Source organism: Camelus dromedarius, chromosome 21, assembly GCF_036321535.1.
Source record: "Camelus dromedarius isolate mCamDro1 chromosome 21, mCamDro1.pat, whole genome shotgun sequence".
In the NCBI taxonomy this organism is placed as follows: Eukaryota; Metazoa; Chordata; class Mammalia; order Artiodactyla; family Camelidae; genus Camelus; species Camelus dromedarius.
In genome coordinates, this window is record NC_087456.1 from 37011626 (window position 1) to 37025030 (window position 13405).

A 13405-nucleotide genomic window follows, 5' to 3' on the forward strand; every position below is an offset into this window, starting at 1 on the left:
GCAGACTGCTTCCACCTCCGATGTGGCTGTGGGCAAATGAGGCGACCCAGGTGGTGGGTGTCCACGGCAACGCGGGGAGCCCAGTGACCATGGGCGTGCAGGCCAGCGTCTCGGTAAGATGCCGGCTATGGGACAACCAGGCTCACAGGCAGCGTGGGCTCAGTCCTGTTGGCAAGAGCAGTTTCTCCTCCTCCTCCCGGCCCGATCGACGCCCCCACAGAGCGGCTCTCCAGAATGACTTAGTGGTCGGCGGTCTCCCCACAGTGGAGGTGAACCTGGCTGATTCGCTGGGTGCCCTTGGCAGGTCCTGCTCCTCTCCCGGCCTCCTCCATGCCCCTCTCTGAACAGGAGGAAGTCGGGTTAGATCCACAGGAGACACAGAGGGCAAACGGGCGGTGGCCAGAGGGGAGGGCGGCGGGGCCAGGGGATGCAAAGTAGTTGAAGGGGTGAGGAGGTACCAGTCTCCAGCTGTAAAGTAAAAAGCCACAGGATGTAGAATGCAGCATAAGAAGGACGGTCAACAGGATTGTGAGTGACAGCTTTGAGGACAGATGACTTTGTGGTGAGTGTTTCATAACGTGTGCAAATGTCGTTCACCTCAGGCTGACATCCTATTGCACGTCAACTATGTTTCACTTAAAGAAAAAGTGGAGGTTAAGAGCTAATACATCCAAAGGCTCAGAACAAGGTCCGGCCTGCCGTGCGCTCTGCAGGGGTCCGTCGAGGCTGTGCTGTTGAGCCGAAGCTGTTGGATGCACCCAAAGCTCTGTCCAGCCCTGACCCTCTGGGAGGCTCTACCTGTGCCCGGAGACAGAGGCCTCTGAGACCCATCCCCACCGGGACCCTGGGCAGGGGCTCTGCCCACCGCTCCCTCCTGCGACCCTCAGGTCGGCGGGGCCAGCTGGGCAGGGCCCTCACACAGGAGCGGATTGGGCCCTGACTCGAGTTTCTCTGCTGCTGAGAGCCAGCTTCATAAGCATGAAATTGCCCTGGGGTCCCTGAGGCCCTCATCCCTGTGAGGCCACAGGGGATGCATTACACGCAGCGGGTGGGAAAGACGTGAACTGAGGCTGACCGGCGGGCTAGACTGGAGCGTGGGAGGGGCACCAGCCAGCGGGCAGCTGTGTATGCGTGTCGGGGGTGGCTGGGTCCCGGGAGCCCCCAGGGAAGCCAGAGTGGGGCAGGGGAAGGGTGTCCACCCCCACCTCGTGCTCACAGCCCACCTTCCTGGGAAGGAGGGTCTGACTGCAGTCCTGTGTCCAACCCCAGGCCCACGAATGGCCCTGAATCCTGATGCGGTCTCCACGGGGCTGCATGTGGCCCCTTCCTTTAAGGAGAGTCCACTCTGTTGGTGACTCTGTGTGTGTGTGTGTGTGTGTGTGTTTGCACACGCATGTGAATGTCTCTCATCAGAACCACGTGCTCCCAGCCCATCCGCCTGGACCCCAGCAGGAGCAGAGAGAGCCTGTCCCGTGGAGAGCACCCACCGCCCTTGCCTCGCTGGAGAAGGACCTTTTCACGCCGACGCAGGGGCAGGGGCAGCCTGCAAGTGAGTTCACATGCTCTCCTGAGTCACGTGAAGTCACCCGGCTTCCCAGGTCCACGGGCCTGGCCCTGGGAACCCTCTCAGCAAGTCGCAGGACGCCAGAAGGGTCGAGAAGGCCAGGACCTCAGAGATCATCCCGCTCAACCCAAGCCACGGGCAGCAAGAGGGCCCCTTACGGGCCTGAGGTCCCAGCGCCTGCTGTGCGAGGCTGTTCCCGCTGACGGGGGCAGGAGAGCGTTAGTAAACCGTGATCCTTTCTCTCCCCGAGTCACTGAGCCTTCTTGCAAGGCTCAGAGGAGAACGGGTAACACCCACAGGCCCCTGCCCAAAGCTCGTGGTTGCGGATCCCCCCTCATCAAGGATGGCGGGGCCTTGCTCCTTGACATCCCAAAGGAAAAGTCTCTCAGGCAGTGCAATGAGGCTCATGACAGGGAGAGATGGGTTCTCCACGGGCTATAATCTGGGCTCTGGGAAAGATCACTGGAGAATGGTCAGAAGCCCCTGTCACTGGCTTGAGTGGTAGCCAAGGAATTCCTAGAAGGGCGGGGCTGGGGGTTGGGACCGGGACCCTCCCTCACCCTGCTCTTACCCACTGCCAACTACAGGGAGCAGCGCCAGTGTCTGGCCCAGGACCCTTCATGCGACTGAAGATTCTCACCTCCACGCGGCAGCTGCACCTGCAAGGCACAGCCACGTATTACTGGGCGCTCCGTCGGCAGAGGATGAAGGATTAAGGACCGAGAGCAGAGGGTGAGTGAAGACCATCGGCCGTCTCGTAAGAGTCCTGAAACTTCCACCTCACCTCAGTGAGACGGCTCCATGTATGGGACAGGCCAGAGTGGACAGGCACTCCTGATGAGGTCTGGCGGCCACTGGAGGCCTCAGGGGAGAGTCTACCAGCCACCTGGGGGCCAGCAGAGGCACCTGAGATGCTAAGGGTCCGTATTGGGCCCTGCTCACAGCCTCCCTTACCCCCGGGACGACACAGCATTGGGTCCCGGAGGCCCCCTGCAGTAGGGCTCCCAGCCCTCCGGAAGAAAGAACACCTTGGGGTGGCTGGTCCACCTTCCTGGGAGCTGGACGCTTGCCTCTCAGTTCCACCCTCCTCTGACCCCTTTCCTACCAGGCTGCAGAGTGGGTTTTGAAAAATGAGAATTGGATCTCATCACCCCTCCAGCTTAGGATACAGATCAAATTTCTTCAGTGGTTTCCAAAGCCACCCACGCGTCCAAGCTCTCCTCCCTCTGCTCTTTCCTGCTCTCCCAACTTCAGCTCCCCTGACTGTCAGCTGTGGGGGTCGGGGGCCTGCCTGGGCTTCCCTGTGTATCCCCAGGTGCTAGACCCACGGGCCCGCGGAGGGGGTGTTCAACACATATTTGTCGAATAAATGAAACACCATACTCTGACACCCAGAGCTAGAAACACACAGGGGCACATGCACACACACCGAGTGTGAGCGGTCAGACTCCTGCCCTCCTGGAGCGCGGGCAGAGATAATGCTGATGGAATTGACAGTGTACTGACAGGGACGTGTAAATTCCTCTGCTTGAAGGAACCTTTGGCCCCACTGCCCTTCTCCTCTGCCTGAATCCTTGATCAAGCCTTGCTTATTGGTGGCAACAAACCAGTTCTCTGTTCTCAAGGAGAGAGCAGGGGCTCTCCCAAGCAGAGCAGGCAGCCTTATCACTTTAGCTCCTCTGGGCCAGCCTGCCCTCCGCTCCTCTGGAGGAAATCTGTCACCGGCTGTCCTACCCCCGATTCCCACCTTCCGTGCACTCATCCTCAAACACCCAGCCATCTGCCCTGCCCCCTCAGCCCCCCGCCCAGCTGGCCAGGATACCCCTTCTGTCTGGAGAAAGCTCGCCTCCTCCTGTGAGCCCTCTTGGCCTCCCACCCTGCCCCACACTCTCCAGTGGCAGAGCCTTCAGGATCACTCCCTCTTGTCTGTCGGGCTGTGACTAGCTTCTCGAGTTTGGGTCTGTGTGGTACTTTGGATTGTGACTCCCAAGAGGGCGGCGGCTTTACATGTCCAAGTGACTTATGGTGCCAAGGGTCCCAAGGGATCGGCTCAGCTGAAGAATTAAGGCTTTGGATGGTGAGAACATCCCCGCTAAGAGGGTTCGTATGAATGAGGCAGTGGGGAGCGGGCTTAACGAAGCCAGTCTGGCTAAGAACTTAAAGCTCTGCGAGGAGTTGGGTGAGACCCTGACACAGGACCCTTCTGTCCCTGACCCCCCAGGAGGCAAGGGCATGAACCCCCTGGGGCCCTATCCCGCCAAGCCCTGGCTGGAGGAGGAGGAGGGAGGGGCTGAGTGGGAGGGGCAGAGGGAGGCTGACGAGTCTGCTGTGACCTACATCTGCTCCCAGCTCCTCCCGTCCCCAGCAGTCCATTCAGAGCCTCGGGCAGCGCGCAGCAGCTGGACACGGGAGGAGGGAGCCACGGGAGGCGGGAGGCCGACTGTGTACCCAGGTGAGTGGGCCCCGTACACCTGGCTGCCCACCCAGCGGGGGCAGGGCAGGGATGGAGAGGCTGGAATACTGAGGAGGGGGTGGGCAGAGGGCGTGAAACCCGCCGGGGGCGCTCCTTGGGTGGCTGCTCACGCCCGGGTGCAGGGACATCCCCTCCAGTGGCGCCGGGATACTGGAAGGAGAGCCGCAGGGAGTCCGATCGGGTGGTTCTGTCCTGGCTCTGATTGTCTCAGCACCGCTTGGGTGGAAATGATGGCCAGGTTAAAAATCTGACAAGCTGTCGGGACAAGGACCTGAGGTCTGGGACTCGCTACGTCTTGATGAACAGCACGGTCCAAAGAATTGAGAGAACCCCTGTTTGTCTCTTCCTGCCCTAACTCCTGCTGGTGGCGGAGCCGCAGGCCGCAGGTCCGCTGGACGACACAGCAGGTGTGGCAGGGGTGGCGGGCTGTGGGGCCTGGAGGGCGACCAGGGGACTCCTGTGGGACTGGGCTGAAGTGAGGACACGGGTTGCTGCTTGGCGCAGAGAAGAATTAGGATTCTTTCCAATGTGCAGAGAGCATTTGTCTCCTCCCCACGGCCCCCACCCACGCCCGCCGCCAGTGGAGACCACCACCCCCTAGTCTCCAGCAGACAGCCTCTCGCCCTTTGGCTTTGGCTTCGTCCGCAATCTAGCTCATTCCCAAAGAGATGGAGGTAGGGCGGGAGGGTGAGGTGGCTCCACGTGGGCCCCTAAGTCCCCACGGTGGCTCTGCTCTCTCCCTTCTCAGCTGGGACCCGGAGCAGGAGGCTGCAAGGAGAGGCGGGCAGAGGATTACACTTCTCCGTGCGTGACAAACAGCCAAGTAAGTAACGGAGAGCTGGTGCATTGGTGATGGAGCTGTGGAGGTGAAGATGCTGACTAAGACGTCTGTGTGGACCGCTCCAGGGTGGAGACCATGTGCAGGCGCGGGCGTGGTGGTGGGACAGAGCCCCTCCCCAGCCGCAGCCAGCTGGGTTCCCCTCCATCCCTCCTGGCCCTCCCCGGCGACTCCCCGCTGAGCGGCGGCTGTGGCCCATGACCGCTCCAGAACGCCGCGGCTGGCGCGCCGTGGCATTCCAGCGCGCTTGGGGGCGGTGGCCGGGCTGCAGAGGGGACGCCCTGGGGCCAGAGGGCCAGTGGGTGGGCAGTTGTGAAATGGAAGAGAGTCACTTGGAGGGAGGAATGTGCCTTGTCGTGTGATTCTATATTGAGGGCTCTTGGGCAGGAAGTGGCGTCCCCCAAGTGGAACCCCTTGGCCGCGGGCCAGTCGCACAGGGGGTGGGCCTGCTGGCAGTCCTTTCAAGACATCCCCTCCCCACTCAACCCACCGGTCTCCTCAAGGCTCTCATCCTAGCCCAGAGCCAAGCCCCCACCTCCCTCCCCTGGTGGCACGCCCACTGGCCATGATGGATGGATGTCATTGAGAGGAAGCTGGGGGGAGATGGTGGTGGTGGTTAGGAAAGGCCGCTTGTTTACCTGACATTATTACTCACTGGCTTCGGAGGCAGGCGGATGGATTTATAGAGATCCCTTCAGCCTGGGCTTAGAAGATCTTGAAGCAGCAAGTCGGGGATTCTTGCCTGCAGACCTGGTGATCTGGGTCCCAGACTGGATGGGGGTTGGGGGTAGACAGACTGCTGCTGGTCCTGCTGTGGAATCTCGGAGGTGGGGGCGGAGCCAGGCGTCCCAGGGGAAGTCAAGGGGCCAGGTGGTTAAACAGCCAGAAGAATCCTGACGCTGGGGATTTGCTTTCCTGACATGGGGAGAGGCTGTGTCCCACCCTCTGAGTGACCACCGGGCCTGGGGTCCCACCACGAGGCTAGGCCACCAGCACAGCTCGTGGCTCAGCCCTACAGTTTCTTTTGTCCGGAAAAGGTGCCAAGTGGGCAGAGTCCTACCCCGCCCTGGTCTCCGGGAGGTTGGTTTCCCTGGACCAGGGAACTCTGGGACTCCAAGGCACCATTCGCCCGGGTGAGGTGGCTCCCAGGGCGGCAGCTCCAGCCGGCTCCCACTCCAGAGTGGCGGAGGCCCCAGCACGTGGGAGGGGTGGGGTCTTCCTGAGCAATTCTGTCTTCTGTTCTCAGCAGATCCGTCACCCTCCTCAGCAGCCAAAGACGAGCCAGCAGGATGGCAGGTGAGAGGGGGGCCCCCTTCTCCCTGCCAGCCCTGACCTGTGCCCCACCGGGCGGGGAGGAGGGGAGGGGTTCCTCCCACAGAGTCTGGGAGCACACCCCTCCCTCTGCCTCTTGAGTTTCGGCTTTGGGTTTCCATTTGTTTTCCTGAACTCAGGGTGCAGAGCCCCCCACAGGGGTCCTGGTTGCCACCCAGGACTCATTTTCACTCCCTTTTCCCCAGCTTCCCCCCCATGACACTCCCACGGTCTCCCCAGGGCACCCCTGCCCGCTTCCCAGGCGCTGTGTTCACACTGCGGGAAGACCACTGCCACACTGTGCTAGAAAATCCCAAAGCACTGCCCATGGTGCCAGTCCTGCCCGACAGTGGGAGAGCCGAGGGAGCCTGCCCCGCGGGTGAGAGGCCCGTGCTCCACTGCGTGGGGGCCCATCTCCCTTCCTTCCGCCTCCCCCAGGCAAGCCCCTCAAGAAGCCCTCCATGCCGGGGGTGAGCATCCGGCAGCTGGTGGAGGACGTCCCTGAAGGGTGCAGCCTGCCGGACTTTGAGCAGAAGCCTGTCACCCTGGCTCTCCTGGAGGGTGAGACCCGGAGGGGAGTGGGAGGGGTGGTGGGTCCCTGCGCCAACACCTCCGCAGAGGGGTGCCAGCACACCCGGGAATAAGCACTTGGGAGCAAGGAAGGGGAGCAGGGAGGGTGGTGGGCTGTGTGTGCCCCCCGCCCCCAGGGAGCTGCTGCAGAGACACCTTCAGCACGGAGCTAACTGGGGCTCCCTGCCCTGGCCGCCCAGAGCGCCCTGCCCCAGGGGCTCACAGGCAGGCTAGGAGCCCCTCCAGAAGGCCACCTGAGCAAGGTGCCCAGGGAAGGGTTGGGAACAGGACCTGCGGGAGGGTGCAGGTTAGTGTTCCTTCCACCACACAGGTCCCTGCAGCGGATTTCCCCTGAGAAAAATACTGGCCCCTTATGTGTGTAAATCTAAGTCCCCCTGACAGTCACGAGAAACTGTGTCTCTTGCCACAGGGGTGGGGGGCCCTTGGGTCTTTACTCCAAACCCTTCCCTTCTGAGATGTTTCCAGCTGGCGTCTGGGGGTCCTTGAGGGGGGCAGCCCCAGGCATTCAGGCCAAGGACAGAGTTCAGACTCTCCCTTGAGGCTGGAAACCTGCGTCTCAGAACCAGCCCCTTTGGGCATCACAGCCAGGCCTTTCCGAGGTCGCCGTTCTCCCTAGAGAGTGGACACAGGACCCACAAAAGGCTCGACCTTCCCCGTCTTGGGACAGTCCGTAAGGCCCCTCATCCCCACCTCCCGCCCCAGCCCTCTCCCATCCCCCAGACACTCCACCTGCGTGTGGCTCCCTCTGCGAGCCCAGGCTCGGAGCAGGCAAGCCAGGTGAGAGCCGACCTCTGGGTGCCTGGAGACAGCTGCCCCCCTGCATCGGATGAGCCCTGGGGTCGCGGGGACCAAGGCCAGACCCCCTTCTTGGAACGGGCAGTTGAAGTGCCTGCAGCAGGGAAGATATTGTCAATCCTCCTCCAACCCGTCAATCTCCACAGGAAAAAACGCCATCTTTCGGGCCGTGGTCTGTGGGGAGCCCAGACCCGAGGTGAGCTGGCAGTGCTCCAAAGGTGACCTCAGTAATTCCAGCAAGTACCAGATCTCGTCCACCCCCGGCAGCAAGGAGCACGTGCTGCAGGTAAGAACTGCGTTTCTTCCCTGGACGGGGTTCAGCCTGTCCTTTCCTGTCCCCTAGAAGGTCTCCAGTCCCCAGGGGAGTAAGATATACCCCAGCTGGGGCTGAGTGGACTCCAGGCTGCCGAGCCAGCTGTGCGCGGGCGAGCTGATAGAACACCTGGAACTGCGCTCGAGCTCTGGAGCCGGGCGCCTGTGTTAGAGCCCCAGGCCCAGCGTCCCGGCCTTGGAAGGTCACTCACGTCTCTGTTCTCCTGTCGGCACATCTGTCAGTGGGGGTAATGGCAGCACCTCCTTTATGGGGTTTTATGAGCACTAAAGGTTTATGCAAAGTGCCCAGCCGGTGCCTGAGCTGCTGGTAGTGCGCGGTCGCCGCTGGTCGGTCTCGGCAGCATTTACACCAGTCCCCAATTGCCTGCGGTGCGCTAGCCCTGGGCCGGTCATCCGGCATGGGCTGTGCACTGCGATCTCGCCCATCCGCTGCTTTGGGGGCACTATGAGCCTCGCGGCGTACGTAAAGGGACTACGGTTCAGTGAGCTCCGGCAGCCGGCCCACAGTGCAGGACAGGGGCGGTGTTCAGTCCCTGGTCCATCTCACCGTGTGCAGCCGGATCCCTCTGCCACCCGCGCTGCCCCTGGCGGCAGAGTCGGTCTGTCCTCCGCTGTCCTGATCCAGGTGTTCGGGCTGGGCTCTGCTTTCCCGGGGAAGGCTGTGTCTTGTTCATCTTATAACCCAGTCATGTCCAGTGAGCGGAGGAGGGGGGAGGACTAGCCCTGTTCCCCTGCCCTTGGCCTCCCTGCAGATCAACAAGCTGACGGGTGACGACATGGACCTGTACCGCTGCACAGCAGTGAACGCGTACGGGGAGGCCATGTGCTCGGCGAGGCTCACGGTCATAGAAGGTGTGCTTGCCCCCTCTCCCCCGGGGAGAGCCCTGAGCGGAATCAGGCCACGCGGCGGGTGGGGCAGGGGGCGGGGAGGGCCACAGCTGTCGAGCCGCGCCCGCTGCGGAGCCGTGGGCTTCATCCGCCACACGCACCCGCTGCACATGGTTGAGCGGGTTCCCGCTCGCGGGCGCCCCCTGCAGATGCTCTGAAGGATATTCTCTTCGCGCCGAGAAACGAGGTCAGGGCCTGGAACTTTCCAGTCCCGCTTTGCCAGCTGACTCAGGGGGCTTCGTTTCCTTCTCTTGGCCCCAGCGTCTCCGCCACACACAGGCTGTTTTGTGCAGGTCTGCATGAGACGGGACAAACAGAGCACACAAAGGCCAAATCGGTTGTGCTTTTGGTTTTTTGTTTTTTGTTTTTTTTTTTTTTTTTGGTTTGCACGGTGTTTCCAAAATTTTAAATTAATTATCGGCAAGTAATTGAAGGTAAACGTCTCTTGGAAAGCAGCTCTTCTCTCTCAATTGGTTACACTTTTGCCCACAAGTAATAGGATCCCTCCTCCAAGTAGCCCAAGAAGCAAAGCCACCAGCTGTGGGAACAGGTCCTGGGGTTCGCCCAGGGTTCCAGCCACGGTCGGGGCTGTTGCTGGACAGCCAGACCCTCTCCGTCCCACGGCTCTGCTGCATTTAGGGGTTGGTTCTGAACCTTGTCTTCACGGGACAACTGCAGCAGACCCAAACTGAACCCACATTCAAGCAGAAGAGGCAGAGAAGCACCCCCAGGTATATCTGGCCCTTTTATCAAGAAAGCAGAGGCTAATATAAAATTGTACATCAATTATCCTTCAATAAAAAAAGAAACTTACAACTGAAAAAATAGATGCAGCTCCAGCAGGTGCCGTTTCCCAGAAGGAGCATGAAACTCATATTGTTCTGTACAAAGCAAATCCTTCTTTGTTCTTCAGCAAAAGTTTCAAGGTTTTAGGAAAACTATGTTAGGGAACTTCCTCCTGGAGACAGAAGCACGTGCACTTTGTCTCCTGAAGGAAACCAACGCAAAAGTCAAACGGGTCGTCTGTGGCAAAATAGGGTTCTGAAATGAGACCATGATTTACAATATCCATTTATTTTAGTTATTTTTGCTCTTTTACAAAATGTGAACATATGATTTTTAAAAATAAAAAAGGAAGGAAGCAGACACTTCCACAGACACTCTTTTCACACCTCATTGGCCAGAACAGTGTCACAGGGCCACTCCCAGTTGCCAGGGAAGCCAGAAAGGCCAGTGGGCAGCCTTCCAGCCTCTGCGGGGGTCATGTCTGGTGATGGCGGGCCTATGCCCTGAAGTGGGAGCTCTCAGGTGGGGGGAAGGGCAGCTGCCCCTTCAGATGCCAGTCAGCTTGTGGTCATCAGCGGTCACTCCCCCCATTCACACAACCCTCCGGCCCTGTAGACATGGGAGTGTGCCACCCCAACATGAGATGGTGATCAGGTCAGCCCCTCTGTGGGCACACTCTGGGGGACCAGAGCTTACGGTGGACAGACCCTTGGCCCTGTGCTCCCTCTTGCTGGGCCACGCTGGCCTTAGAGGGGCGTGGGGCGGTCAGCGCCCAGACTCAGTGGGCTCTCAGAGACCATCGATGTGTTCTGCTTCTTTTCCTGGCTGTCCACATTCACGCCCTCCTTTCCTCCCGATGCTCCAGTTGGCTTTCGGAAGAATCGGAAGAGGCAAAAGGAGCCCCAAGAGGGTAGGTAGAGGCTGTCAGAAATCTCTGTGTGGTCGTTGGGGGGATGGGCTGCTCCCTGCCGGGTGCTCCCCACCTGGCCAAGCCCTCACAGGTGCTTCACGGGCCACCACCCGCCCACAGGAGCTCCCCTTTCAAAAGCTCGGCCATCAGCCATGGACTTCGGGCCCTCCCTCCAGCCCCTTCTCAACCCACCCTGCGTTAGCCCCGAGGAATCCCACCCTGGGACGGGGGCCTCACTCCTCTTCCTTTTCTAGACCTCAAGAAGGAGCTGATGGATTTCCGGAAGATGCTGAAAAAGAGGTGGGTCTGGGCCTGTCTGTGGGGAGTTGGGAGGCCCCCCCGCTGTACGCTGGGCTCCCTTCTCCTCCACCCCCAACACATGCTGGGGAGCTGACTTCTGGTGGTGGATGGGAGGAACTGGGCTGGAGCTCGGGATCCAGCTCTCCACTTTTAAGCTCTGTATCCTCAACTTAATCATTTCCCCTCCCTAGGTCCTGACTTATTCATCTGTAAAATGGGGTACTTCACTAGAACAGCAATTCAAAAAAATTTTTAGAGCAACAGAACAACTTCCCCCCAAAGACACCTTGCCCTGAGATCCAGGAGTCTCTCCTGGGAAAGCAGGGGCTTTGTGGTTAGGCCCACCCCGCCCATCTCTGGGTCCTTCCAGACCCCGCAGTGGTCAGTCTTTGTGCCCCTTTCTTCCAACGCAGAGGGGCAGCTCCCCACCACCCCTGGGGGCGCCAGGCCCGGGTGAGAAGCTCCTAGGGCCCCGCTTCCTCTGACCTGCCGACCCCGCTCCCCAGGGCCCCGTCTCCCGTCCACGAGAAGGTGGACCTGGAGCAGGTGTGGCAGCTGCTGATGACGGCGGACCGGAAGGACTATGAGAAGATCTGCCTCAAGTACGGCATCGTGGACTTCCGCGGCATGCTGCGCCGGCTGCAGCAGATGCACAAGGAGCGAGAGGAGAAGCTGGCACCGGTACCTGCCCCGCCCGCGCCGCACCTGCACCTGGGGGGAGGCGCTCGCGGCTGGAGCCCAGCGTCGTGTCCGCTAAGGACCCACGTCCTGGTTCCGATACTTCCTAAAATCTGGGGCTTTGGAAAAGTTAGGGCCTCCAGGTTGTGGTTTCCTTACTTGTGAGATGGATGTTACAGGTACCCGCTGGGTAGGGTAATCGAGAGGTTGAATAAGAGGATGTACTTAGCGCACTTAGCCTAATAAAGGCTTCCTGGCCGCTGCCACCATCATCGTCATTGTCCATCACAGTCACCCGACCTTGGGTACCTGTCATTTCTAAAGGCTTCCAGAGAAGGGAGCTCCAGCCTCTGACACACTGTGTAGGGAGTTCTTCCCTGTGTCTAATCTAACCATAGTAAAAGTCTAATTTTCTTTTCCCCTGGAAACACAAAACAGCTTGTTTTCATTATCCCGAAAATAGCAATGTTATCAGCTTGAAGGTGGTTCATCCAACCTCCCACCCAGGGGCTTGGCTTCCCTCATCCGGGCTCTCCCACCTGCTTTGACGCCGGACCCGCCTCCCCCGTGTAAACCAGGCACATGCTGCTCAGCAGGGCTGCTGGGGGCTGGGGGCTGAGGATTGGAAGAGGGCACTCAGAGGGCTCGCCTGGTGGGTCTGTCTTCCCCAGTACCTCAATGCCATCCTCAACCTGAGACACATCACAGTTAACAAGGAGGGCGTCGCGATATTTGACCTGGAGCTGGATCTCAAGAGTCCCAAGAGCAAGATTTACCTCTATAAGGTGAGGCTGGAGGGGCCACGGGGGGCTCTGACAGGGCTGCTGCTGGTCCGGGAGAGGAACTGTGGGGGCAGCAGAGAACACGGGAGGTGAGCCCTGCCTCCCAGCAAGTTCCTGCTTGGGGTCAGGTCAAACCCTGGTGAAGGCAGTCCACAGAGACCTCCGACCTCTCACTGAGCAGCTAGGCTCTCCAGCCAGGGCACGGAGTCAAAAGAGGGTTCTGAGAAGTGCACCTTTACCACCTGAGCTGTCTCTCGAGACACGGCCCTGCATGGGCTCCAGGGGTCATTACATGTCAGCCAGGTGGGGGACGGGAAGGGGTCCGGGGTGGGGGAGGGCAGCAGCAAAGTATAACGCTGTCCTGTGGTCGGACTCATCCAGGTTGCACCACTTCCTGGCTGTGTGACCTCAGCAAAATGCTCACCTTCCCTGTGCCTCGGCACCCTGGTAGGGGACATGAGGATGACACAGGTCCTATCTCCTGGAGTATGGAGATGAGAAATGAGAAATGCCTGATTCGCTCCTCCCCTCAGTCCCCGCCTTGCCACACTGCGCCCCCATCCCCATCCCCACTCCCTTGCTCTAGCTGCTCCCTCTGCTGCCCCGCTCTGCCCCGACGTCCACGTGGCTGACTCACTTCCCAGACACTCGTGCAGGGCTGTTGTGCCCCCGTGCCATCCCGGCACTTCTGGACCCACAGCCTCCTTCCTCTCTCTTCATCCCCCAGCTTCATCTCTGTCTGACACACGTTGTATTATGCACTTACTCATGACTTTTGCTATTTCCCTGTCTCCCCGTAGAACTGTAGCTCCCGGAGGGCAGGACTCTGTTTTATTCACTGATGTGTCCCAGGTCCCTCAAACAGCACCGGGCACACAGCAGGCAGCTAAGTGTTAGCTATCGTTAATACAGATCTTCCTCGACCTACGGTGGGGGTACATCCTGAGAAACCCTTTGTAAGTCAAAACTACATTCAATACACCTAGTCTACCAAACCCCATAGCTCAGCCTAGTGACCGTCGCCGCGCTCGGAGCACTCACATTAGCCTGTGCTGGGCAGAGTCGCCCAACAGAAAGCCTGCTTCATCATAGAGTTGAGTGTCTCCTGGAATTTATTGATTACCACACCGAAAGTGGAAACCAGGCGGTTGTCTGG

General features: G+C 59.9%; 1 protein-coding gene across 1 annotated transcript in view; it reads left to right on the forward strand.

Annotated features, from left to right (window-relative positions):
- Positions 1 to 6021: 6021 nt before the first annotated feature.
- IGFN1 (immunoglobulin like and fibronectin type III domain containing 1) overlaps positions 6022 to 13405 on the forward strand; it is a 28662-nt gene continuing 21278 nt past the window's right edge. The window contains 8 exon segments of the mRNA XM_064477311.1: positions 6022 to 6171; positions 6625 to 6747; positions 7719 to 7858; positions 8658 to 8757; positions 10445 to 10489; positions 10744 to 10789; positions 11296 to 11470; positions 12139 to 12252. Of these exon segments, the coding sequence (XP_064333381.1) occupies positions 6165 to 6171; positions 6625 to 6747; positions 7719 to 7858; positions 8658 to 8757; positions 10445 to 10489; positions 10744 to 10789; positions 11296 to 11470; positions 12139 to 12252 (750 nt within the window). The 5' untranslated portion in view covers positions 6022 to 6164.